Genomic DNA, 24,897 nt, shown 5'->3' with positions numbered 1-24,897 from the left:
CTAACAATTAGGGAGCAGTTTGGGGCATTGAATAATGTGGAATGATGCAATTGAACCTGACAGCTTCAACAGTCAGCCTACTCATGGGACCTGAAAGTTGTTCACACTTGGTTTCATCTCTCATCACACGCTGAGTATTAAAACCTTACTGGTGTGGAGCTGAGACAGAAATGAGGCCTGTTATCAGAAAATATTTCATAGCATAAAACTTGAAAGGAACAGGGGACTAGGCATGCTCAAAGGTTCTCAAATTTTTGAGACCTATTCTAATTGTATACGGCTAAGTATTGTCTCATTTTTTCTCCCCTTTGGTTTTTTCCTTAAAGAACATGTAACTTTTGAAATTAAGAAACTGTTTTCCCTGGAAATTTAAGTAAAAGTCCAGTTAGGAATGCCAATAGTTGTCAGCTTGGGAAACTTTATAGTCATACTGTTACAGTAAAATACCATTTTGGAGTGATGCAAACAAATATAAACCGATTTTAAATATTTCGGAGGGTATTTATATATACGAGTTAAATTTAGTTAACTTGCAAATCTTGTTCTTTAATTGGAAGAATATACTTGCACTTTCTTTCTTGCTGTAGAGAAAGTGTTTTTAAGCATCAATCAAATATCAATCATTTATTCTTATTGCACTCAGGCATTCCGTGAATTACAGTGCATCTTCCTTCTGTGCTGCTCTGCTGCTTATTGCTTTACTGATTTATTGAACATGCCATAAATGAAACCAGTGTATTATATACCTCTAGATGGGCTTAAATCCTTCTGCTAAAATCTTTTCAGGAAAATTTGCTGCCTTTTCAAAATAAATACTTAGCAGTCTCTTTATTTTATTAGTTCATACATTTTGATCGTGTATTGTGTTGACTGTTTAAATAGAATCAGTTGAAGTAAAGAATACTACAGCTTTAAAAGTTCTGCATTTAGAACATGTTTCAGTCCTGTGACCTTAATATGTATTGACAGGATGATTGCGCATTTTTAATAAATGCTTGCTACAGCTTGTTTCGACTGCGAGTGAAACATGAAGCTCCTATTTCACCTTTAAATAATGTAGTGCTCCTCCACCTCCTCTACTTTCCTGTCAGATGAAGTCGTCACATACATAATAAAGCTTCGCAAATCATTATTCTTGTCATTTAAAAAAAGTGTTTAAAAAGTTTTTTATTTACCTCCAGCTGACTTGAACAATTTTACTAATGTGACTTTTTCCTTTGAGAGTTGCACAGGATACATGATGGCACTAGAACTTCTGTAGTTCCAACCTGTTGTAGGACACCTTTACTATTATTTTAAAGTATAAACAGGGGTTAAGTTTAGGGTGAACCACCACTTGTGAAAAAACTCAAGTTCTTGGATATTGTTTAAATCATGCTAAGTCTTTTGATCTGTTATATCAACCCACTTAGCAAACATTGTTTAATTCCTTTGATGTCTTTTGTTTTGTGATGTGATGGTTACTCAACAGAGTTTAGCATCTCCTTTCAAGATACTTAGATACTTTTAGAAAGTTCTTAAAGCTATTTGGGCATGTTTCAGTCAAATAAACATGTATTCTCCTTGCTGATTATAGCTGCCCTGCCATCATAAATTAATATATAGTTGCTAAGGCATAGTTTTAAGCAGCCTTGCAGTGAATTACACAGAGTGAGAGTAAGTATAGCAGCTTCTGTGTAAAATGTGAGCAGTATGCTTACTAGAATTAAGAGAAATCTTTTATAGAAATATTATAAAACAAAACAGAAATAAGACCTGGTGTTTGTAGTTTTAAAAAAAAGCACAAACTATGTTAGTAGAATTCATAACCTCAACCAATTTATTTAAATAAAGTATATATAGATTTTTATTTTGCTAGTCTTGTCTCTTAGGTACAGAAGCAAATAATGGTTGAATCTTGTAATATTCCATTCTGTAAGGTTTCCTCAGTGAAAGAATTTGATGAAAAACTACAGTGTTTTTGAAGTTTGTTTTGTGAAGATTGCTAGTGAAGAATAATAGTTGCTAGTGAACAATAATGATGATAATCATGCTATAGGCATTTATTAAGGAAAATAGCAAGGCATTTATTAAGGAAAATAGCAGGAGCTGTGCAGTATTGCTGCCTTCATCAGTGTCACAGTGCTAATATGTACTGTATTTCTGGGAGCTGTTATACCTGAGTAGGTGGAAATGCCTGCGTTATTTTTAAGACTTTTAAGACAACTAATTCAGATTAATTCTACTAAAGACATGCAATTCTTAAAAAACAAACAAACAAACCCAAAACCCAAACCAAAACAAAACAGGCAGATCTGAAGTGAAACTGTGGTTCTGTGTCTAGCAATCTTGCACATACCTTAAAGTGAAAAGTGAAAAAGTCCTGATCATTGTAAGTAATTACTTGTGGCTTTTTCTAACTTTGTGACAGTAGAAGAATGTACATATCAGGCACAATTTCTCACCAGTATATAGTAAATAAAGCATCATTGAAAACAGTTGTGTGAATTCATAAAAGTCCATTCATCAAGTTTAATATGTTGGCTGAAAGCCAAAACTTAATGGTAGTGTGTGATTCTTTCCAGAGACATAGTTTATACTCTGTAATATTTTGCTGTAATAACCAGTATGTTTCCCCTGTCTCTTGTGTGCAGTTATACATGTCAAAATGTCCCACAAATTGAGTTCCTTACTGTTCACCTTCTTTTTTCGTTTTTCAAAAAAAGTTTCCTTTGTAAAGGCTGTTTACATTTTCTTAAAATATTCATTTTAAAACCAGTGATCACACAGGTTGTGTATCTTTGATTCCCCCCCAATATTGCAATCTTTGCTTTGTTCTGAAATAATTTTTTTTATCAGGTAGGAAAATGCCTTTTTAATAAGCAGCCGTGCCTTTTTTTCTTTGATTGCCTGTCTCTGCAACTCAGCATTTGACACAAACCTTTTCTTCGAAAGGGAAAAAGCATAAGCAGCCAAGGAAGAAGGTATTTTTATTGCGTTGGATTATGCAAGATTTTGGCCAGCCTCCTTAGCTTCATCTGTTTAAGGGTTCATTTTCGCTTGTTTGGCACAAGTCCCAGCAGAGACCTTCAGAATTGTGGTTAGCAACATGAATGAACACAAACTTTGGGAGCTCTTCAATAAGTAGAGCTGGCCAACTGCCAAAAATACAGTTCCTTATATGGGGTCAGGGCAAAGCTGTGATTCGGCGAGCCCCCTATTGTATAGAAAACATACTTGTAATGGCTGTTTGCGTTCTTTAAAATAAAAACAAAACAAAACAAAAAAACACCAGGCTTCCAAGTCTATCAAAATAGGAAGTAACAAAATAGTGTGCAGGTTTTACTAATGACCGAATCGAGCAAAGGAAATATGGCTCTGTGTAGTTAAACTATAGAGCTGAAAGTTGGACCTTTTGACCTCCACAGCCGGCTTGTGATGTAAGGAACCCAAGCATTTGTGAGACATCTGTTGTCTACCTGCCCTTATTTTGTAAATGGTTTAATAAGATTAAATAATTAGTAGGATAACCACATGGTCGCCATGCTACTAAGTCCTAGCATTGAGTGCATACTTCGGGATTGCAAGGAAGTCTACCCATCCTGCTACACGGTGGTTGTGTTAAAATGCAATTTGGGTATTTTTAATATTTGCTGCAGTAATTTTTTTATTAGAAGGTTTTTTTATTAACAGATCTTGCCAACGACAAGTAAAACACACTTTAAAACCTGATATATTTTCAAAGTACTGCAATTCTATTTCTGTACTCACAAATGGAAAACAATATTTTTTCTTTTAAATACATTCAGTTTTTAAAAAGCATTCAACTTCAAAAAAATTAACAATTGTGCATGAGGAAGGCTTCTTTAAAACATGTTCAGCATTTCTCCCTCTTTTAAAAAAAAAAGATTCAAATTTTAACTGGTTTCTTGCAGGCAAGCACCCTACCTGGATCTTCTCTCAGTCTGCCTCCATCCCACATGTACGGCAATAGGCTGAATCCAAATTCAGCAATGGCAGCACTTATAGCTCAGTCTGAAAACAGCCAAGCAGGTAAGCTTCCCGCTGCTGGTGGCAAACATACAACTTTACAGGCTTAAGTATTTTTAAAAAGATTGTTAAATTTTATTTTTGAACTCTGCTCAGCATTTGGTTATTCACTGTCTGTATAAAGTTGTTACGTGGTGGAAGTAAATTCTCAGTTGTCCTGCAGAACAGCGTGGTTTTTCTTCTTCTTCTTCTTTTTTTTTTTTTTTTTTTTTTTTTTTTTTTTTTTAGTGTCTGAAATGTAAATGTTTAAGCAGAGCCATCAGCAGGCAGGAATGCAACAATGTCTCCTGTGACTTCCGTGATTGATGTGTTCAGTTCGGAGCTCTTTGCAACGAGAGTAACACAGCTCTGGGTTTTGTCGTGAATAGTTTAAACCTTTATTTGCATAATTCATGAAATTGCATTACATACAACTTCGTGTGAAAGAGATCCCGTTAGAGAACTTCTGCAGCATTTAATAATCTTGTGAATATTTACCGATTGGCATTTTGTACCCTTGGCTCTCCTCTACAGTTTTAATGAGCCGCTGGCTTTGCTTTGTTTCATTCCCTCCGTAAGGATTTGTTGACATGTCGTAGTAGTCATGCCTGTTTGGGGGAAGGGAATGAGTTTAGCAGTTTACCAAGAATGGATCAGTCATGTCTTTGCCCTCCAAGAGGTCAGAGGTCGCCTGACTCAGAATAGGGGGAGGGCAACCTTGAAGGGGGCAGATAGGGTTATTTTATTGAGAGGCCATAGGGAAAATAACCCTTTTGAGTCCTTCCAAGCAAAACGTTTTCGTATATTTAATGAGGCCCTTTTTGTTTGTTTTACTACCTTTTTAGCAAGGGACTTTCCTATGCTTCTGCTTATAAATAGGAATTAGTGAATTATACGCTTTCATAAAGTTTTCTGTAAATTTGGAGAATAATGTGTGCTTGTTAGGTGGCAGCGCTAAGTTTAATACGTTATATATTTTACGAGTTGTTTTGGGATGCAAAGTGTTAAAAAAATACAGAGCATCAGGATTTGCTGTGATAAGCATACAGATTAGCTGTCCACAGCTGTGATTCATTACTTTCACCGTAGAAATTAAAAGTGGCTGAGGGGAGGGTACTGCAAATGCAAACCACGCTTCTGTGCTGTAAAACTGAAAGGAATGAAAGAAGTGAACATAATCCATGGCCTGGTACAGCCTCAGAAATGTGTAAGGACAACACCTTACATGCTACAGTTCAGCAATCTTAAACTAGTTACGTATTCACTCTTCAGCAGTAACTACAGATAGAAGTTGAGATTTAAGGTATTTTTAAAATATCTACATCAGCTTTAAAACTCTTATCTAAGAAGAGTCGATTTATCAGCTGTGAAATATTTACACTGCAGATCAAGATCTTGGAGATAATAGCCGCAGCCTTGTTGGCAGAGGAGGTTCACCCAGAGGAAGTCTCTCACCACGGTAAGCGTTATTTACATTGGAGAGTGCAGGCAGAGGAAATGTTTTAAGACTTGGAAACTTCACTGTCTTTTTGCTAGTAATACATAAGTGTCTTAAAAGCCTATATATATATGTATATATATACATGCACGTATACATACATTTATTTTTATATAGATACATCCATCTAAAAAAATGCTAATATGTCCAGATAGCTAAAAATGTGCTAAAATTTACTTTCATATCAACTGAAATAAGGTTTACAAATGAAGGACTTTACTTAAGAAATGGAGACTTGATTTACAGGGATTTTTCTATCATTTAATCCACATGTACTACTTATCTCCTCAGATGTGTTACCATAATCATATTTTTAGTCATATTTGCAAAAATTCCAAAATCCTCCAGACTTAAAGACTACAACAATCACAGGAATAAGAGGGTCTAAGAAGTTAAATATCAATACAAATTTCAAACAAATATTTTCTTACCTTTCCCTCACCGCTTCAAAATATGCAACAATTCTCTGTGGGGAAAAAAAGAAGTACTTTTTTTGTTCTGCTGCAATTCACCCCTACTACAGAAGTTTGACATAAGAATTCTGCTGGAATTGTATCACATTATTTTGTTTTAATATACTTGCTGTTAAAATGTCAATATTGTGTTTTAAATACTTCAGTAATATTTTCTGTGTATTTTAAGTGAATCTTTGTTTTTAAAAGGCTTTATTTTCCATGCTGGATCCCATATGAATTAGATTTTATAGTGTTATTACTGTATTTTTTTACTTAGGGACTAACCATGGGGATTTATCTTGAAAAGGATTTTAGGATAGCTAGAAAATGGTAGTTACACAAATGCAGCGTTGTAACAATGCATTTGATTGTTACAGCATGTGTTTATTACAGTAATTTATAATAAATATCTCCAAATTAGATAATTTAATGTACATGCCTGGTGGTGTTGATCTTGTATTATATTTAGTGATTAATCTAAAGACTTCTTGTCAAATGGGGTGAGAATATCCATTATAATACTTAGGTGTTATTACCTAGTCATGAACTGGCTTTTAATCTTTCCAGCACGTGTTGCTTCTAAAACAATAGAGAATTTACAAATTAGTTTAGACTGTGTTCTCAGTATAAATACATATATTTACATTAGCCTATAAATCTTTCTGTAAATAAGGAACATGTCTGTATATATACAGACAAGTAAGTTAAGAGAATTTTACAAAGGGAAACGCTCAGCAACTAGGAAATTCCAGAACTTTTGATTATATATTAAGTAGTCCTCTTATGCATATGTGTTGTGGTAATTACAAGTTTTAATGCCTTCTTAGTTAATATGCAAAGGCCTGGACTTTGTACAATTTGCAGTAGGCCATAGTTGGGTTCAGGCTGTCTTTAGGTAGAATATTTGGGAAGCTAAACTTCTTAAATATGATGCTTCTACGGAATGTGTGTTCAGGGTATATGCAGTCCAGCACTTGGTCAAATTGGTCAAATTTCAGCTGGTTTTGGTGAGGATGGCAAAGGAGGACTATATGATACAAAGGCCACCTCAGTCCACAATTGCAGAGCTTCCTTCAGCATATGGAAGCTGTATCACTTCGCAAAGAGGAGGTAGCTTTTGCTTGGCAGTAGAGTTGTTCAAAAACAAGCCAAAGGGGGGGGAGGGGGAGTGGGGAGGGGAGGGGGAGAAATCACTGCTGTAGTTCCAAAATTGAAAGATGGAAAAACTTAGTCTGAAATATCTAGCATGGAAAAAATTTAGAAAACTTACCCATTCAATTAAGTTCAGTAGTCAGCAAATTTCACCCCTGGTTTGCACAGTAAGAAAGATCACACATATGTTGACATCTCTAAAATGTGTAGGTAACTTCCCACCTTCCCCAGTTAAATAAATAAGTAACTCTGATTACTTAAAATATGGTTTATAGTGAATAAAAAGCTAACTTCAAAAATCTGCTATCTGAATGCAACTCTGAATGTTACCTGCTTTATCTATGAAAATTATTTTTCTGCATGTTCTGACTCTCTTCCCTTTGAAGCTTATGAAAATCATAAATAACACACTTCTCTGAAAGAACTATGTAATTTTCAAATAGTTGCTTAAAATAAAAACACTTGCAGAAACAATTGTTTGCTGTTGATGACACAGCTGATTGCAGTTCTTTGGAGAAGACGTATGTGACTCATGAGCTGTATGGTCATTTCAAATTCATATTGTTATATCTTTGTACCCCTATATAACCACAGTGTTTGATGTTTAAGCTGTCATATTTAAAGTTTTATTTAAAGTCATATTTAAAGTACGAGAAATATAAATATACCTGCTATATGTGAGCTGTTTCCATTTTGCAAAGGAATTGCTGCTTTTCCCAAGGTAGCACTTAAACTTTTTTTACCCCATACTTAACCTTAGATTTAAAAATGTGTTATTAATACTTGCATTGAAATATGTATGTATGCCTATATCTAAATTCAGTATTGCTTACAATTAATACTGTAAGAGTATGAATAACTGTACCCCAAACTTAAACAAAAAACAGTTGTGAAAGTAAGCAAGGTATGAAACAAGAGATTCCCATCTCAGTGATGGCATCGGACCTGCAGATACAGCACACTTATAATCCTATCGGAAACTATGATCAAATACTATTTGGAATAAGGATTCAACGCTAGTATAGAGGAACCGTATCATGTCTAATGGACGAGGCAGGGGTTCAGCTGGAAGGGGATGGATTGCCTAATGTTGCGATACACAGAAATCTAGATTCCGCGCGCGCCCCCCCTCCCCCCCCCAGCTTCCAGTGAAGGATTGCAGAGGTTATACAGTCATGTGTTGCTTTGTTTCTACCTTTTTGAAATTGATAGGAAACAGTCCTAAGCCCAACAAGAATTTTGTTGGTGATTTAGAATTCAAATGGTGCAATCTGTTAGAGTAGCGTTTTGCGCCCTTCAAAAGCATGCATACAGAGAAAGAAGTTGCTGGGGGGGGGTTGTGTGGTGGTTTTCTCTATTTGTTTTCTGGTTTTGGTTTCATGTGGGGATTTTTTTTGTGTTTTTCTTTTTTTTTTTTTTTTTTCCAAGTGTGTTGTTTGTGTGGAGTGTAGTACATCTGTTCAGAATGTTTCTGCATAAACCTTCCTTCTTATCACTTCAGCACATCATGTAAACAACTAGTTTTAAGGCTGTTTTTGCCATGTCTGTGCTGAACTGTTAAATGCTGTTGAGTTGTCATCTTGTGTCAAAAAACACTGCGCTGGTCATCCATTCATCAGGGCTTTTTGTTTTAACAAGTGTTTTTCTTCTTTCATCCTGTATGCAAAAGAGGAATTATTTATAAATACTTACAGAGCTCTTAAGTCACCTACTTAAAACCTTTTCTCGTAAAAATCGCTTTGCTCTGGTGCCTACAAAATGCTTGACAGTCATTAGGTAGCTAATGTGCTGTGACCACTGCTTATTACGCTAATCATAATTAACACACTGATTTCCTGAGCCCTATATGTTGTCCTGTACTGGGACTATGGTGGTCTTGTTGGTAAGTTTGCACTACAGGGAGAACAGTATGGCTGTGATCCTGTGATGGCACCAATAGTTATTACTTACAGTAATAACTAATATATAAGAATCTGAATCTGAGCTCACTGTAGTTGATTAAAAAAAAAAACCAAACCACCACCACCAAAACAAACAAAAACACCAACCAACTTTTAGTGGGCTTTGGTGTTAGTCCTGTATGAGGAGTGGGGCCATGCATACATGAGGCCAGAATCCTGAGTCAGAAATACACTGAGCATCTGGTTTTGCTCACAGGTTAAATTTTGTCCCATCCAATGCAAAAGAAGCCTTCTCATAGGACCTGAGGGGTACCCAGCTTTCTGTAGCTGTGTGCTGAATATTTAATTTTCTCCTGAATGAGAAAAGACATGTGGCAAAGGGATTATTCTTTGAACTATGTGTGGTCATGAGTGAAAAAGGAAGTATATTAAGTGTGCACAGGACAGGCAGAGGATAACTTTAACTTTCGTTGCATCCCTTGTGAAATAATGTTTTCATGTAGTTCCTCAAAAATCTGGTTTTACATGATTCTTTTTAGAACAAGTTAGGCAGTGGAATTATATATGGCCTTTCTATGTGGAAGTACCATTACTGTGCTGATTTTAATACATTGTTTTTGTTTTCCCAGTTTTCTTTGGGAAAGGTTTGAAGATTTTATTTATTTATTTATTTATTTAAAGACAGGTGCTCTATGTATTCATATGCAATGGTTTCCCGCTGTAGAAGTATGTCTTGTATAATTTAATACAATGCTGTTTGCCACTTAGGTATTACGTTATTCTGTGTGCAAGAAGAGGTTATGTGCTTCTCAGTATAAATTCTCACACTGTGAAATATTACATCTTTCTTTTAATAAAGCCTTGGCAGTGAGAACCAGGAGTTCTTAGGGATTTTGCTGAATTAACTTAGTCTTGGAAGTGTAAGATATGTAGGTGCTAAGGGCTGATATAAAGTAAGAAACTTCAACATCCTATTACTAATACATTTCCTTCCATCCTTTTCTTTAAACAATACATTGCAATATTTTCAACAGATCCCCTGTAAGCAGCTTGCAGATTCGCTACGATCAATCAGGGAACAGTTGTGGGGAAAATTTGCCCCCAGTAGCAGCCAGCATAGAACAGCTTCTGGAGAGGCAATGGAGTGAAGGACAGCAGTTTTTATTAGAGCAAGGCACCCCTAGTGACAGTAAGTACTCACATTCTGTTTATTACTGCTTTTGTTAACTGTGTTATTCAGAACTGCCATTCAGTGCTTGTCCAAGAATTTTTAAAAAACTTATTTTCTCCTATGAATAGAAATATCACTGTAGTGTATAATTGTAACATAGTTCGTAATGCAGCACATGGCTTCAGTAGATTACAAAAGAGTTCTCTATAATTATGTACATTTTTATGGATGGGGAAATTGTGTCATGCAAGAGGAAGTGACTTACAGATCCAGCTGGTCGGTTGCGGAGTTTGGAAATGAATTCTGGACTCTTAGATCCACTACTGTAAATAGTATAGCACAGTGGCTTTATATTGTGTGATATAAATTGGCGTAATAATTTTTTATTGTTATATTTTTCATTTTTTAATTCTAAACTGTCTACTTCTGTTGCTGTTTTAAAAAAATACTTATAAATGTTAGGCAGGTGTCCTACTGGGCTTTCGTATCTTTATTATGTTCTGTGTTTCTCATGAAATTCACAAAGCAAGCAAATCATTATTTTCTCAAGTTATGTTTAATAGAGTGGAATAGTCCAAGAATGAATATGTTAAAAGCATAAGTGATGAGTAGATCACTTGGATCTCCATATTCAACAATATATCAGTATCAAAGACAATGATTGAATAAATTTTAAAAAATTTTTTTTAATAACAGGTTGGGGTTTGTGTTATATTTTATTGAACATATTATTCTTCTCATTGGTAAAGTGGTATCTAGTTGGTATTTTTATGAATGGTATCCTGACAAAAATGCTAATTGTGAGGAAATTCATGCAGGGATAATCCTTTAAACATGATAGCTGGAGGACAGGTTTAGCTAAGTCTTATTGCATCTCATTTGGGCTCACTGAGGGTTCCTTTGTATGTTCTTGAAGAGGAGGGATAAAAGCTAAATCCTTGGGAAATGACCAGATGTGCCTATACCAGTAGACTTATGTCTGTAGTAGGCCCAGAGGTCATGTTAAACAAATACAATTTAGAATTAAAAAAAAAAAAAGGCTATCCCTGTGGCTTTACAGTCACACTCTAGTACTAGTTGGGAAATCCAAGTTCTGAAACCAAATCAGAGTTTGAGAAAACTGTGCTTGGTAAAAATCAGGTTAGTACAGAAGATGATGCCCTTTTTCTGCAAAAAAGGGGTGGTAACTGCAGTGCTCACACAGTGCTCCCTGCTGGGTGATTTGTAGATTGCTGCTCAAAGCAAATGAGAGCTCTTGCTCACAACAAGGTGTGTCATGATAACTTCACATTGGATGACATTTTTTTATTGTTTCTGTAAGTTTGTGATTGACTGTACAAGGCATTAAAGCAGAAAAACTCCCTTTTTACAGACTTGCTTGTTTTTACATAAATGTTGTTTGTTGGCTGTATTGTTAGTTGAATGCATATTTGCCAAACTTCTTCTGTTTTGATAATGTTTAGAATTTCTGATACTACAGCTGAAATAGATTTTTCCCAACTATGCAATTAACCTGTGCTACTAAAATAATACTATTTTTATATTCTGGTTTGGGGATAAGTTATCATGTACTGCTGTTGGCTTAAAATGAAGGTGAGCCCTAATGACGTGACTTTATCTATTGTATTTGTGTCTAATGTTTTATCTAATGTATCTCATGTACTACTTTATCTAATGTATCTACACCCAATGTATCAGGGTGTAGATATATTGCAAAATTACTATCACATACTACCTAGTTTTTTCTGCACTTCAAATTACACAAAATTGATCCTAAACCTTTCCACTTGAAGTCAAATTTCTGTAATGTATCTCTCAGTAATAATTTTATTTATATTTTCATATATGACTTAATACTAGTCTTAAATTGCAATACAGAAATTAAAAAAAATTAAGATGATATTCTTTGAATGTGATTGTGAAAGATAACATGGATTTTTACCTTAGTTTTAGGAATGCTTAAATCATTACACCAACTTCAGGTTGAAAATAGGCGGTTAGAAGAACAGATAAAGAATCTGACTGCTAAGAAGGAGCGGCTTCAGCTACTCAATGCACAGCTTTCGGTGCCCTTTCCAACAATAACTTCAAATCCTAGCCCTTCTCATCAAGTACATGCCTTTCCAGTACAAGCAGGTAAGTAGAGTAGTAGTGTCAAGGTAATTCGAACATGTATTTATATGAAATATCTATTTCATCCACATATGCCATTGATGGGAGATGCAGATACATGTAGGATGAATATAGATTAAGTATTTGTTTGTGTGTTTAAATGTTTAAAAGTCACTTGGAAGACTTATATGAACCATTACTACTTGTTTCAGTGCAGTTTCTTTTTTACTTCAGCCTGCAGCACATCTGGTTGAATCTATTGATTCACCAATTATTTAGTTAATGTTTTACTATTCAGCAATGATTTTTAAGGTTGACTTTACATTTTCTGTGTTTACCTTTGACATTATTTTGAAATAATTATTCTGAATCTTTTTTTACATGTTATAGAAATTTAACCACTGTGTGTTTTTTGAAATAATTACTTTAGCACCTAGCACTGATTCCTTGAACAGCAGTAAAAGCCCTCATCTGGGAAACAGTTTTTTACCAGACAATTCTCTTCCTGTATTAAATCAGGTAATTTTTATTTGTTTCTTCTAAACTTAAACTTGTTACAAGTTAACTCATCATAGTCCTTGCATTGTGCTGTTAGGTGAAATTTTATGCAGCTGAGGGGGTTTTGTTGTTTGTTTTTACACCAGGAGATAACCTCCAGCGGACAAAGCACCAGCAGTTCATCAGCTCTTTCCACTCCACCACCTGCTGGGCAGAGTCCAGCTCAGCAAGGCTCAGGAGTCACAGGAGTTCAACAGGTCAATGGTGTGACAGTGGGGGCACTAGCTAGTGGTATGCAGACTGTAACCTCCACCATTCCTGCAGTGCCTGGTGTGGGTGGAATAATTGGAGCGCTGCCAGCCAGCCAGCTGGCAATCAATGGAATTGTAGGGGCTTTAAATGGGGTAATTCAGACCCCAGCAACAATATCACAGAACCCTTCTCCTCTCACTCATGCAACTGTGCCACCCAATGCAACGCATCCTCTGCCAACCACATTAAATAACAGGTAAGAATTTGCTGACTTTTGTTTTTCCTGATAGTGCCTGCCGTTCTTCAGTTTAGCTGTATTTTTTAACTCGCTTATTCAAAAGGTACTGTTTCTTCGTTAGCCTGTAATTGTCAAACTAGGTTCTCCTCCTGATCTGTGAATGAAAGTAAGCAGGCATTTAATGGAAGCACGAATAGTCAAGTTAAAGAAAAGATGTTTTCTGTTTAGCTTTTGGGAATCCTAGTGTCCATTTATTCCTGTTTTTTAATCAAGTCACATTCCCAAACAAATGTAATTATGTAAATGTGCTTCAGCTCTTTTTTTAGTTCAGAAAACAATATTCTTTGTCCTGCCGATTGTTCTTCCATGATTAAAGTAGCACTGGCAAAGCTACCATTTGTTGCAGTAAGAAGGGGGAGGGGGAAGAGAACAGTATACAGTCATGTAATTAAAGGTGTAATAGGCATAACTAACCAGAGTAGTAATACAATTGCATGGTGTTTTCAGTTCTCTGCATCTGTGACTCCAAAGACAACAAAATTATTTTTTCAAGTGGTGTTCCTAAGGATTTTTAAATGCATAAAAAGATCCACGTTTGAGTATTCGTAACAGCCCTTCCCCAAGAACCAGGTATCCTCAGTAGCATAAACTGCTGCTGCTTGAGCTGCAAGGCAAATGGGTAACAAAAGGAGACAGCTGGCTTTCCAGGAAGGGGAATGGACTGCTTGGTCTGGAAGTATTTTGGGATAGAGCAGAGCCTGGGCTAACTCATTCTCCCCGCTTCCCTTCCCCCCCACCCCTTGTATTGTCCTTCGCTTAGGAAGGAGAGCTATGGTTCTATGTAGAAAGAAATGCCTGCAAATAGGGAGTGGATTACTTGTCTTTAAGTAGAGTTTATTTTTGGAGATTATGGTGGATTACCCACCAAAAAGGGCACATGTGATTGTAATGATGCAAGGCATCCCTGGTTTTGTAGCTTCTTTTTCCAGTTTTTGTCCTCGCTGTTTGTTTGGCAGCTCCTGAATGTTCGTGTACAGTATGATTGTGTGGTATTGCTTCAATAGGCTCATAAAACCTGACACTTCCAAGTGTATCCTGTTGTTTTGATGTGATATTTTTACTGAGGAGGTTATATTTTTCATAGTGTATATCATATATGAACATAACGTTTCATACGTTAAACAAAAGACCTTTCGTTAATGAAAAGTTATCTTCTTTATTGAGTATCAGAGGTCTGCTGAAAAAGCAAGAATTTTGCGTTGCTCTCCCCAAAAGTGTGAGGAGGAGTGAGAAATACTAGACAAAATAAATAATATTAACCAGCTGTATAATGCTTTCCACTTTCAGGTAATGCCAAAATATACCGTCATGCTGCTGTTTCCTCATATGATTTTGTTAATACACAGATTATTTATTTCTGACTCTTTGTATTGCAGAAGTTCTTTTCTCTCCTTTATTATTTTTTTTAGATATATCCATCTTGACTGCTCTTGAGTATGTAGCCTAGTAATAGACTACTCCAGTTCACACAGAATACTGCAACTAGTATCCTGTTCATTAGCTCTCATTCTAACTTCTAGCATAGTCTGGAATACTGTAATGATTCCCTATTTTCTGCTACAACAAGCTTATGATGTACAGCTCTGCCAGCATTTCCATTTTTCTATTTGTATTTCTTTTCTTGCACGATCTCTTTCTGCACTGTTCCCTCAATAATACTAATTTAAAATTAATATTAATTTTAAATTTAAAAGTGCACTTTCCACACAATTCTCTGCTTTATTGAGCTCATCCAGATGATTTGCTGGGCCCCCTTCCTTTTGAGGTGTTTCACAATTGCCCCCATTTTCTGTGATTTTTCAGTATTTCTAGTTGTATATTTAGAGGAAAAAAGTTCAGGCTGTGCAAGCACTAATGCTAATTAGTGCTAATCGAATTTTAGCAATGACATGTACATTCCTCATTCCTGTTTCTTCCATTACAAATACTTCAGTGAAAAATATGACAAAACTTTTCTGTTACTGGAACTAAGTTGTGAAGAAGCTTTGGGATGACTTTGAATGAAGAAAAAAGAAAAAAAAAAAAAAAAAAGAAAAAATATAAAAGTATTTTCCACTGGTTGAGATTATTGGTTCTGAAACTATATGGGAAACCATCTGTTCCTGCCACCCTTGAGTTCAATGCTGTTTCAGTGGCAACTAGTTGACTATTACTTTAATGTCAAATTCCTCTAGGCATCACTACTCTTTGAACTGCGTAAGTGGGAGGGTTAAATGGCAACAAGCACAGGCAGGCATGGAGGTTTGCTACCATGCTATTGCGAGCTCTCCAAACCTGGTTAGATCGCACAGTGGGGATCAAGTTTGGAGCTGGCTTAAATCAGTATTCCCAAGGTGATGGAAAGTCACACGAGAACTCAGCCCTACTTTCTAACTTTTTCGTATTTGTCTATAATTAAAAGACTTCCCAGATGTTCCTGTAAGTTGCTACTTACAGTAACTTCCCAAGCTTCAGAATCTGTTCGGACAGCTTCATGGGAAAAATAGCTAGATTATTCACTGATAGTTGAAGACTTCTTTATGCATATTGTCCTTACTCACATGAGCTCTGTAACTGTGGGACATAGGGAGGTGAGAAAACACTGATCTGCACACTGCTGTTTGAGAGTTTCAAATGGTCGGTAAAAGAGCCTACATTCATTTGGCAGAGAAAAATAGTCGATCCTTTTCTGGGAAAAAGATGGCTTAATACAGATTGCTAGCAACTGGGAGATTAAGTGAGTTGAGGAAAAAGACAGACTTATTTCTTTACATTTTCACAACCAGAGAAGACTGTAGGATGGAGAGTTTCAGGCTGATCGTATACCTTTAAATGAGAAGCTAAAAAGGATTAAATTTACATTCCAAGCTGATCTGGTTTAGAGAAAGCCCTGTGGTGAAATCTAGTGAACTGCCTCTTCTGGGAAGCTGGGGAGCTGCAGCGTTTTGTCTTCTGCAGTTAGGTTTTGTTTCTAGACGCTTAGATCTCAGCTGCTGGCTGAGGGTATTTTCTTTCAAGTGCCAATGTAGAGCAAGAGGGGAAGACAGAGTGGATAAAGAGAAGGGAGAACAGCAGCAGAAAAAAGAAGTGCAAAGGTAAAACATGATATAGGAAAAAAGAAAGAATGGGATAAAAGAATGAAAACACAGTGGAGAAGATTCAGTCCAGTATAGAAGAATACAGAAAAAGTGAAATAAAAAGAGAAGGTAATAATGGTAATATTAGTCAACCTGAAGGTACTTACTTTTTGCAGCTGTTACAAATATTTTTGATACAATTGAATTTAAAGCTGTTTGAAGGAATTTCAATTAATTGATGAGTGTCATTGTTTGAAAGTCAAACACATGCACAGTTCTAGCTTATGTTAGGCCTGAGTTTTCCTGTTGTAGCTCAGGAAGAAAAGCTAGGAGTTTCCTTGGATAGGTGAAGTGTCATCTCTGCTTTCATCAACAATCAAACAAACATCGCTAGCAGTGGGGAATAAATAGAATGGTGTTACCCATTTTATGTTCTGTCACGTTAAATCCCTGGTGTGTGTGCACCTGGAATATTTGTGTGCAGTTCTGATTATGCAGTTTCAGAAAAGGAGATAATACAAGGAAAAAAACAATACAGCAAGAATAATCAGAGGCAAAATGGCTTGCACAGGACAAGGTCAGTAGAATGGACTTCTTGGCTAGGGAAAAAGACCATTGACAAGAGGTTTGAGAACCAAGGGAGTAGTAGAAATGATAGTAATGGATGTTGTGAAATAATGGATGATGGGAAATAGTAAGTGCAGCCCAGCATGTGTTTTCCATAGCATGGAGGCCATCCAGTGAAGTATGAAACAAAGTTGCTTGCCCTGTCCCAGTGTTGTGGTTTAACCTCAGCTGGCAACTAAGCACCACAGAGCTGCTCGTTCACTCCCTCCCAGTGGGGTGGGGGAGAGAATCAGAAGAGTAAAAGTGAGAAAACTCGGGGATTGAGATAAAGCCAGTTTAATAGGTAAAGCAAAAGCCGCATGTGCAGGCAAAGCAAAACAAGGAATTCATTCACTCCTTCCGATCGGCAGGCAGGTGTTCAGCCATCTCCAGGAAAGCAGGGCTCCATCAGGTGTAACGGTGACTTGGTAAGACAAACGCCATCACTCCAAATGTCTCCCCCCTTCCTTCTTCTTCCCCAGCTTTATATGCTGAGCATGACGCCATATGATATGGAATATCCCTTTGGTCAGTTGGGGTCAGCTGTCCCAGCTGTGTCCCCTCCCAGCTTCTTGTGCAGCCCCAGCCTACTCGCTGGTGGGGTGGGGTGAGAAGCAGAAAAGGCCTTGACTCTGTGTAAGCACTGCTCAGCAGTAACGAAAACATCCCTGGGTTATCAACACTGTTTTCAGCACAAATCCAAAACATAGCCCCATACTAGCTGCTATGAAGAAAATTAACTCTACCCCAGCCAAAACCAGCACACCCAGCAGTAGAGAATGGTGATGCTATGGGTATTTTCATACTGGCTGGTTAATACAAAGTAAATGTCAAAGTGATTATGGAGCCAGGCTACAGTATGCTAGCTACTGTAGAAAGGCAAGATAAATAATTGTGTCCTGAAGAGCTAAATGGTTGTAGCCTAACTGTGCCGATTTGTGGCCGATTTAAGTTAAGTTAACTTAATTCTTTACTACCAATCACAACTAGCAATCCTGCCGTTCTATTGGTCATCCTACGCACACCTTCTTGCTGGTACTTGTGCTTGTGCATTCACAGAGTAACCTCATCTACACTACTAGATAATCTTTCAGTGTGTTTTGTATTGGCTTAGGTTTCAGCTCCATTCCCACGAGATGCAGCTCATTGTGCAAGAGCTAGTGCAAGGGGAGGGGCCAGAAGTGTACAGCTGAAAGGGAAATACTTAACCTTTCAATAGCAGGGTAAACCTATCGTGAAACTACACCTTAGTAATTCAGTGGGTGTTTTAAACTAGTAAAAGCTAACACTGGTACTTAAAGAGTAAATCCAGCTGCCTTCCTGGTCTTCTGTTCCAAAACCACCCTTGTTAAAACCACCCTTGTTCACACTGTTGGTCTTGCAGTGAACTGGCATAGCTGAAGAAACCCTTTATTTCCAGACCGGTTGTCAGCTGGATCAGTTCCCTGCCCAATTTCCTAAATAGCTGCAGAAAATGTTATGTAGGCATGAAAATAGGGACTGGGAGCTAAGCAATAGGCAAGTGCAGAGACAGCCTGCTTCGTTCCATGGCAGCATCAGTTAGCCCACTTCAAGGCTGAATGTGTTTGCTAAATTGCAGACAAGGTACAGGCAATAGTGATAGATTTGAATATAGCAAAAGATGAGAATCAGAAGGAATCCAAGGCAAAGTAGTAACACTAGTTAACTAAGTATTAAAGGTTGGCAAGAGCTGTCTTACAATATAAGATCTGGCCTTTCTGTATAAAGTGTTTGAAAAAATGTAGAAATGCTGATTATTATCTGAGTTGAAAATAATGTGCACATAGTAGACTTAGGTTACTATGAAGATGTTGCTGTTGGTCAACATAAATGAGCCTGGGGGTGGTGGTAATGTCTAGGTATGTATCAAAAATTGCAACTGGACAGACAGACTATTTAATACTTGGCAGTATGCAATCAAAATGTTAATAGGAACTGTCTATTTATATACACCTTTTCTGTGTTTCAATGGAAAGCTGAAGTAAAAAGTTCCCATACTTTCATATAAACTACAGTATTACCCTGTCAAACCCTACAGTGCCTCGGGACTAGGATTACTTCCTGACCAACAGAGACAACTTCTACTCCATCAACAGCACCAGCAATTTCAGCAATTACTAAGTACCCAGCAACTCACATCAGTAAGTTTTCCTGTTAATTATGATGTAGTCTTCTATTGTATTCTAAGGCATGGATAAACTCCTCAGCCTAATATAAATACTAGAAATGTGTTTAACTTGATATCACAGGTTTTTATAATATTTTAGTTTTTCAGTTGCTTCAACTTTTTTGGATGATAGTCATGCTAAATTACAGGATATTACTGGGCTGCGTGTATTTACTAGAAGAATCATTCCCTTGTGCCGTCAGCCCCATTTTGTCCTGCGTGGACATAGTGGCTCTCAAATTGTCTCACTCAGTATCAGCTGTGGGCAGCAGAGTTTGGGACCATGTATGGATTCTAACAATATCCTAAGCTATTCTCCGATTCCACTAGGACTCCAGCAAAAGATCTTTGGGTATCATCTTGTGAGCCGTGAGCTGTCTTTGCTCTGCCTTGTAATGTTCATATAGGCCATTAGGCAACTGGTTTAACTATTTTTATTGCTAATTGTGTAGTTTTAGTACTTTGACAAACATGGTTCGATATTCTTCTCAGGTATGTTTCTTCTGATAGAGGCCTGACGAAGCCAGCAGGCTTAGCTGAACTTCTGCTGAGCTACTGATTTCAGGAAATTTTATAGGCACTTTCTTCCCTTTCCCACAGTCTCATGGAACTTCATTAGTGTAACCTAAATTAGCTGGGATTAGGTTAAGGGTTGCACTGACTGAAGATTTGGATAAGCAAGAACCAGGGAGGAGCTATTTTTCAGTAACTAATTCTTGATTTTTTTTTTTTCTCCTCCCTCTCCTCATATTACTCCAGGAACAACATCAGGCCCTTTTGTATCAATTAGTACAGCAACAACATCACCACCACCAACACCATCAGTCTGAAGTACAGCAATTGCAGATTACTGGAGGAGCACAGATACCCATAAACAACTTACTTTCAGGCACACAGGCCTCACCACTTAATGCAGCTACTACCAACCCATTCCTTACAATTCATGGAGATAACACAGCTCAGAAGGTGACAGTAAGTATATTTCTCACCTCACTTTCAATGTAGTGCCTTCATGAGGTAACTAAAAGATATGAAGCAAGTTATGTGCCTGTATTCACAACTCAAGGATAGTGGATTTTTTGTTAGTTTATTTTATTTTTCTTGAGCCTTGGGCTGCACTTAATGAGGTTCAGAACTCTGTAACTTGTAGTCACTTACACCTAACCTGTCTGCTGCACACTCCTGCTTCCCTGGATCAGGACACCAATCCAGTGACCCGTGCCTTCCTCTTGTAATTACAACTGCAGCCCTAGTCCTTCTCACCCCACCTTCTTCCCCAGCTTTGTGTCCACTATTTTGTAGATCACCTTACTTGAAGAGTTTGTCCTGGCCAGGCCTTGGGCACTGTGGAGCTGCAGAGATTAGTTGATGACTTGAGAGATGAGGAGCCCGTTGCTGGAAGGTGAAATATGTATTAGGAGAATGGGCTATGCGTGTCTTGGTTCTGATGTGGAAGGTGAGGCTGTACACTGGGAGGCTGAGTGACTCCTTTGCTTGGTAGAGTAATAAAACCTTTCCTAGACAGATAAGGAAACAAGACACATTTTTCTGGCAAACATGTTCCATTGTCTTCAGCATTTGCCCATAACCTCCATCTCCAAGACAGGAATTTTTCTTCAAGGAGTCAGAGAATAGACTTAATTCTCTGAGGGTCATGCAATTAAGATAAGAGAGGATGAAGGGAAGGAGCATCTGGAACTTGTAAAAACCAAGGAAGAGTAGAGCAGGAAGACAAAGTTCCAGTATTCCTTGGAGAAGACATCAGGTGGCAGTGGTCGTGAAAAAAGGGAAGCTTGTCTGCAACAGCAGGTGGGAAGAGTTTGGGGCTAGATATTGGTCCCCTCTCTGCTCCCCACCCCCAAAGCCTCCAGCTACTTTAGGGGCACAGTGGTGGAGAAGGACTCAGGCAGCTGGGCTTTTGTGGTACTTCCCAAACATAAGGTGAGACGCAAAACATAAATGATGAATTTTTGAGACAGTCTTTCTGGAAACAGCTCCCTTCCATTCAAAAATACGAGTGTTTACTTTTAATAAGCTTTGCGCATGGCCGTTGTCACTTTCCAGTTTGGTCCGTTGTTGTGATGTTGCAACTGTACTGCAAACTGCAGGACTCTGGCAAGATCACGTTCTTTCCCAGTCGCTGACTGTCAGAGCAGAAGCGCTCTATCACAGGGGTTTGCTCAATGCCTTGCCTTCATTTAGAAATGTTCACAATTTGTTCTAGTATGTTTAAAATCTATCTCCCTGCATTTTCTAAAAATCAGTAGTGAATGGAATCAAGACCCTATATTTGGTTTGCATCAGAACAAACTATTCTATAGGTGACCTTATTTTGAATTTTTTGAAATGGCTATTACTAGGTTTGGACAGCATGACCGGGCAGCACTAGCATGCTTTACAAAGATGCTGTTACAATTTTAGTTTTTGTTCTTGTAAGGGTTAGCTGTAAACAATTCCAGGAAATGTCAGAACATCTGTCGAACAAAACCCTTAGAAAGAAATTTCTTGTGAAATTGCTTTTATTTTTTTTTTTAAAGGTTGGAATTGAGAGAGATTGAATTGGATTGTTGAACTATTTTAATCTAAAAAGAATTTTTAACAAATCCTCTGTTTGCCAAAAGCTTGAATGTTTTAATCCTATTTCCATTTGGAACAGGTTTTCAAGCATTTCTGAATGCTCAGTGAATGAGATGAGGTTTTTGCTCAGTCCTGTTCAATACTTGCAGGAAATGTCTTTGTAGCAATTTATGAAAGAAAGATAATCGTGACGGGGCAAAATGGAAATTGTATTTCCATTCTGATGGAGAAGTGTAGATTTCAGCCTTCTCCAGTGAGAAAACGGTAGCCAAGGTCACCTGGTATTTGTCTTGACCATCATGCGGTTCTACAGAAGGACCAACAGCCAGGAACAGCAAGTCTTGTTGGAATGAAAGTAGAAGCAGAATTGGTGTTTTGTAATGCTAGCTGTATGCTACCATTTTGTAATGCTACCTTAGTATGAGTTGCTTCAATGTAGGACTAGTCCTTTAATTATTCCTTCCTTTCCCACTTTTTATTCTACAATATATGATTATTCTTTACAATGCAGAAGTTACTATTTAGATAGCTCTAGTAAATGTACCTCATCTGCTTTGTCATTTGTATGAATTTAGTTTTACTTAACTCTGTATCTTATAATCTGATTTTTAGAAGTATTTTCTCTTACACAGAGGCTCAATGATAAAACTGGACCAGTTGCGTCAGAGAAGAGTTGACATTTGAATGATACTTGAGAACTGCATGTCCTGCTGCTATAGCACTTCATCTGGCTGCAAACTGCAGTTTTCCTTTCTGCAGATTGGAGAAATGCAACAAGGAACTCTTACTGCACAGCAAAAGGTTAATACTTTTCATAAGGATATTTTTGGTAGGCTTTCATTTGCTTTCTTGTTGCACTAAAATGGATGTACTTCTTAATGTTTCAGACTGTGAAGTAGATAAAACTCTGCAAACCATAATTATTGTCAGTATGATGGTACTAAGTACAAATTCAACCATAGAAAAACATATACTTGATGCTCAGTTCTAATCTTATAATTTAAAGGCTAGTAAAACTGTCTGCAGTCATGCATTACTTTGGTTTCAGAGCAATAGTTCTAAAAAACCAACCAGCCCCAGCCCTAGCCAGTCTGATCTTCTGCTGCAGTTGCAATATATCCTTTTAGACTAAGCTTTGTAATGGCAGCCTGGACTTGCTGTTTGTCGTTTCTTTTTTACACACCTCTTTTGAAACCTGACTCATAAGGGAATCCACTTCTGAACTTTTTATTCCTTTAGATTCCTGTTGTTATATAGTGGGAGTTTTTCCTGAGTAAGAATTACAGTATGGAATCCAAAGTTTATTAATTTCGGTGTAGGTTTTAGATTTCTGAGGTTTTTAAAGGAACCGATTTGGTTCCAGTGACAAAGTTTTCTTACCAGATGAGAAGGCCACACTGGAAGAAGTATGTGTAGTGTTTGGCCTAAACCAAGTGCCTGTTGCTACCTCTGTTTTGTTGAAATGGCTGCAAACAGCTGATCATGCACTAGACGTGTCCTTGTTAGCAGCGGTGATACTCCGCGTTGCACCAGCAGCCTTGTTGTTCTGCCTTTACTCGAGGTGTTTATACCACTGCAGATAGCTCAGGCAGATTGTTACCTGGGTCACTTTTCACTAATAAATTACCAAAAAAGTGAGTTAATATTTCCCACTAAAATTTACCAGTGGTTGAAACGGGTGAACTTGTGTTACAGCACTTCCAGCAGTAGCTGATGTCATGGCATGAGTCTATGCAGTATGGTGAAGGATAGTGTAAATGGGGGTAATGACCACTAATCAATATTAAGGTGGGAAGTATTAGAGGAAAAGACCCAGCTGTAATTAGACCTCCACTGTGTACTTATTTGGAAGAACATGTTAATTCTGCAATATGTTTCTTAGTTGAACATTGCACAGTTCTTACCTCATTTCTGTAAATAAAGTTTTGTGAATCTGTTTTGTATTGTGAAGAATTCATAAGAAAACATTGATATTTTGATTTGTAATATTTCTAATTAGTAGATTTAATTGAAAAAGTAAAAATAATTTATTTTTATATGTTCTGGGGAATTTTTTAAAAATGTCACAAATCACTTTTGTAGATACTTTACAAAAGTAAACCAGTGGTTTATTTTACTTACTCAACCCACTGGAGGATATTCTGTAACAATTTGTACAAAAGGTAAGATGGAAATGTGCTGTTATTTTGACTAGATGTAAAATTCCAAGTGTATGAAAAGATATGTACAAAGCTTTTGTTAATAAACTTTAATAATGTTTATAGTTGCATACTGCTTGTGTGAATGTGAGTCTCGTAGAAGAATGGAATATTTCTGTTAACGTCATATGACAGGAAGGATTTAAATTGCACAATGGCCACTAAAATTTATTACAACAAATTTTTAAAAATGTTTCTCATGTGAATTTTTGCTTTCCAGAGACACTGATGCAGCTGTAATGCTGTCCAGGGACGCTTTTGCTTACTGGACGTAAATGTCCAGTTGCAGCCGTGTGCCGTAGCCTGATGTCAGAGTCTTTTGCTTTCATCCTTCAAAGAGAAATTACTTTGAAATTGCAGGAGGAGTGAGCTGTTACTCTAATGGCCCCAGTTCATTTTGAAATAACTTGGTGAGAGCTCTGCGGAGATGGGACGAGATCTTTATCTACACAGTGCCTATGTTAAGGTGATTGAGGCCTTTGGTGTGGTTGTAATTTTTGTATTGTATTTTCTGTAAAACCAGCTCAATGGTTCTTTTCAGAAATTTGTCCATGGAGGCTTTGGTAAACACACAGCTGAACTCCTGGTCTTTTATTTCCCAGGCAGCAAGGAGGAACTTGACCCTTCCCATACTGTCACTTGAAGATCAAACGTGAGGTTTGTGGTAGTACGGGTTTTGGCAGACAAGGGATGCGTTATGGCTCCCTCACAATTTTTAGCCCCTTGCTAGTCAGGTGCAGCCTACAGCTGAGACTAGCTTGTGGAACAAGCAGCAGGAAGATGGTGTGCCATAGGCCTGTGCCATTTGTATGTTGTTCCATTGCTCAAGTCCTGAGGATTGCATATTTGTGGTTTATTTTCAAATGGGGAAAACTGGAGTCCTGAAAGAAGATAGGTAAATGAGCAAGCTCAGAACTAACAGTAGGG

General features: G+C 37.3%; 1 protein-coding gene across 13 annotated transcripts in view; it reads left to right on the top strand.

Annotated features, from left to right (window-relative positions):
* Positions 1 to 24,031, top strand: part of MLLT10 (MLLT10 histone lysine methyltransferase DOT1L cofactor) — a 143,538-nt gene extending 119,507 nt beyond the window's left edge. For 9 of the 13 annotated variants that reach the window (XM_075492677.1, XM_075492678.1, XM_075492676.1 and 6 more), the window contains 9 exons: positions 3,915 to 4,032; positions 5,395 to 5,467; positions 10,049 to 10,203; positions 12,133 to 12,321; positions 12,728 to 12,816; positions 12,942 to 13,303; positions 19,067 to 19,169; positions 19,955 to 20,167; positions 22,388 to 24,031. In XM_075492677.1, the coding sequence (XP_075348792.1) occupies positions 3,915 to 4,032; positions 5,395 to 5,467; positions 10,049 to 10,203; positions 12,133 to 12,321; positions 12,728 to 12,816; positions 12,942 to 13,303; positions 19,067 to 19,169; positions 19,955 to 20,167; positions 22,388 to 22,456 (1,371 nt within the window). In that variant the 3' untranslated portion in view covers positions 22,457 to 24,031. Of the gene's footprint in view, positions 1 to 3,914; positions 4,033 to 5,394; positions 5,468 to 10,048; positions 10,204 to 12,132; positions 12,322 to 12,727; positions 12,817 to 12,941; positions 13,304 to 19,066; positions 19,170 to 19,954; positions 20,168 to 20,497; positions 20,652 to 22,387 lie in introns of all 13 variants that reach the window. The other 4 variants (XM_075492680.1, XM_075492686.1, XR_012774147.1 and 1 more) reach the window with 3 other exon arrangements.
* The last annotated feature ends 866 nt before the right edge of the window (positions 24,032 to 24,897 follow it).

Source organism: Mycteria americana, chromosome 2 (genome assembly GCF_035582795.1).
Source record: "Mycteria americana isolate JAX WOST 10 ecotype Jacksonville Zoo and Gardens chromosome 2, USCA_MyAme_1.0, whole genome shotgun sequence".
In the NCBI taxonomy this organism is placed as follows: Eukaryota; Metazoa; Chordata; class Aves; order Ciconiiformes; family Ciconiidae; genus Mycteria; species Mycteria americana.
Note: the sequence above shows the minus strand (reverse complement) of the source record. Positions and strands in the feature narration are given on the sequence as shown.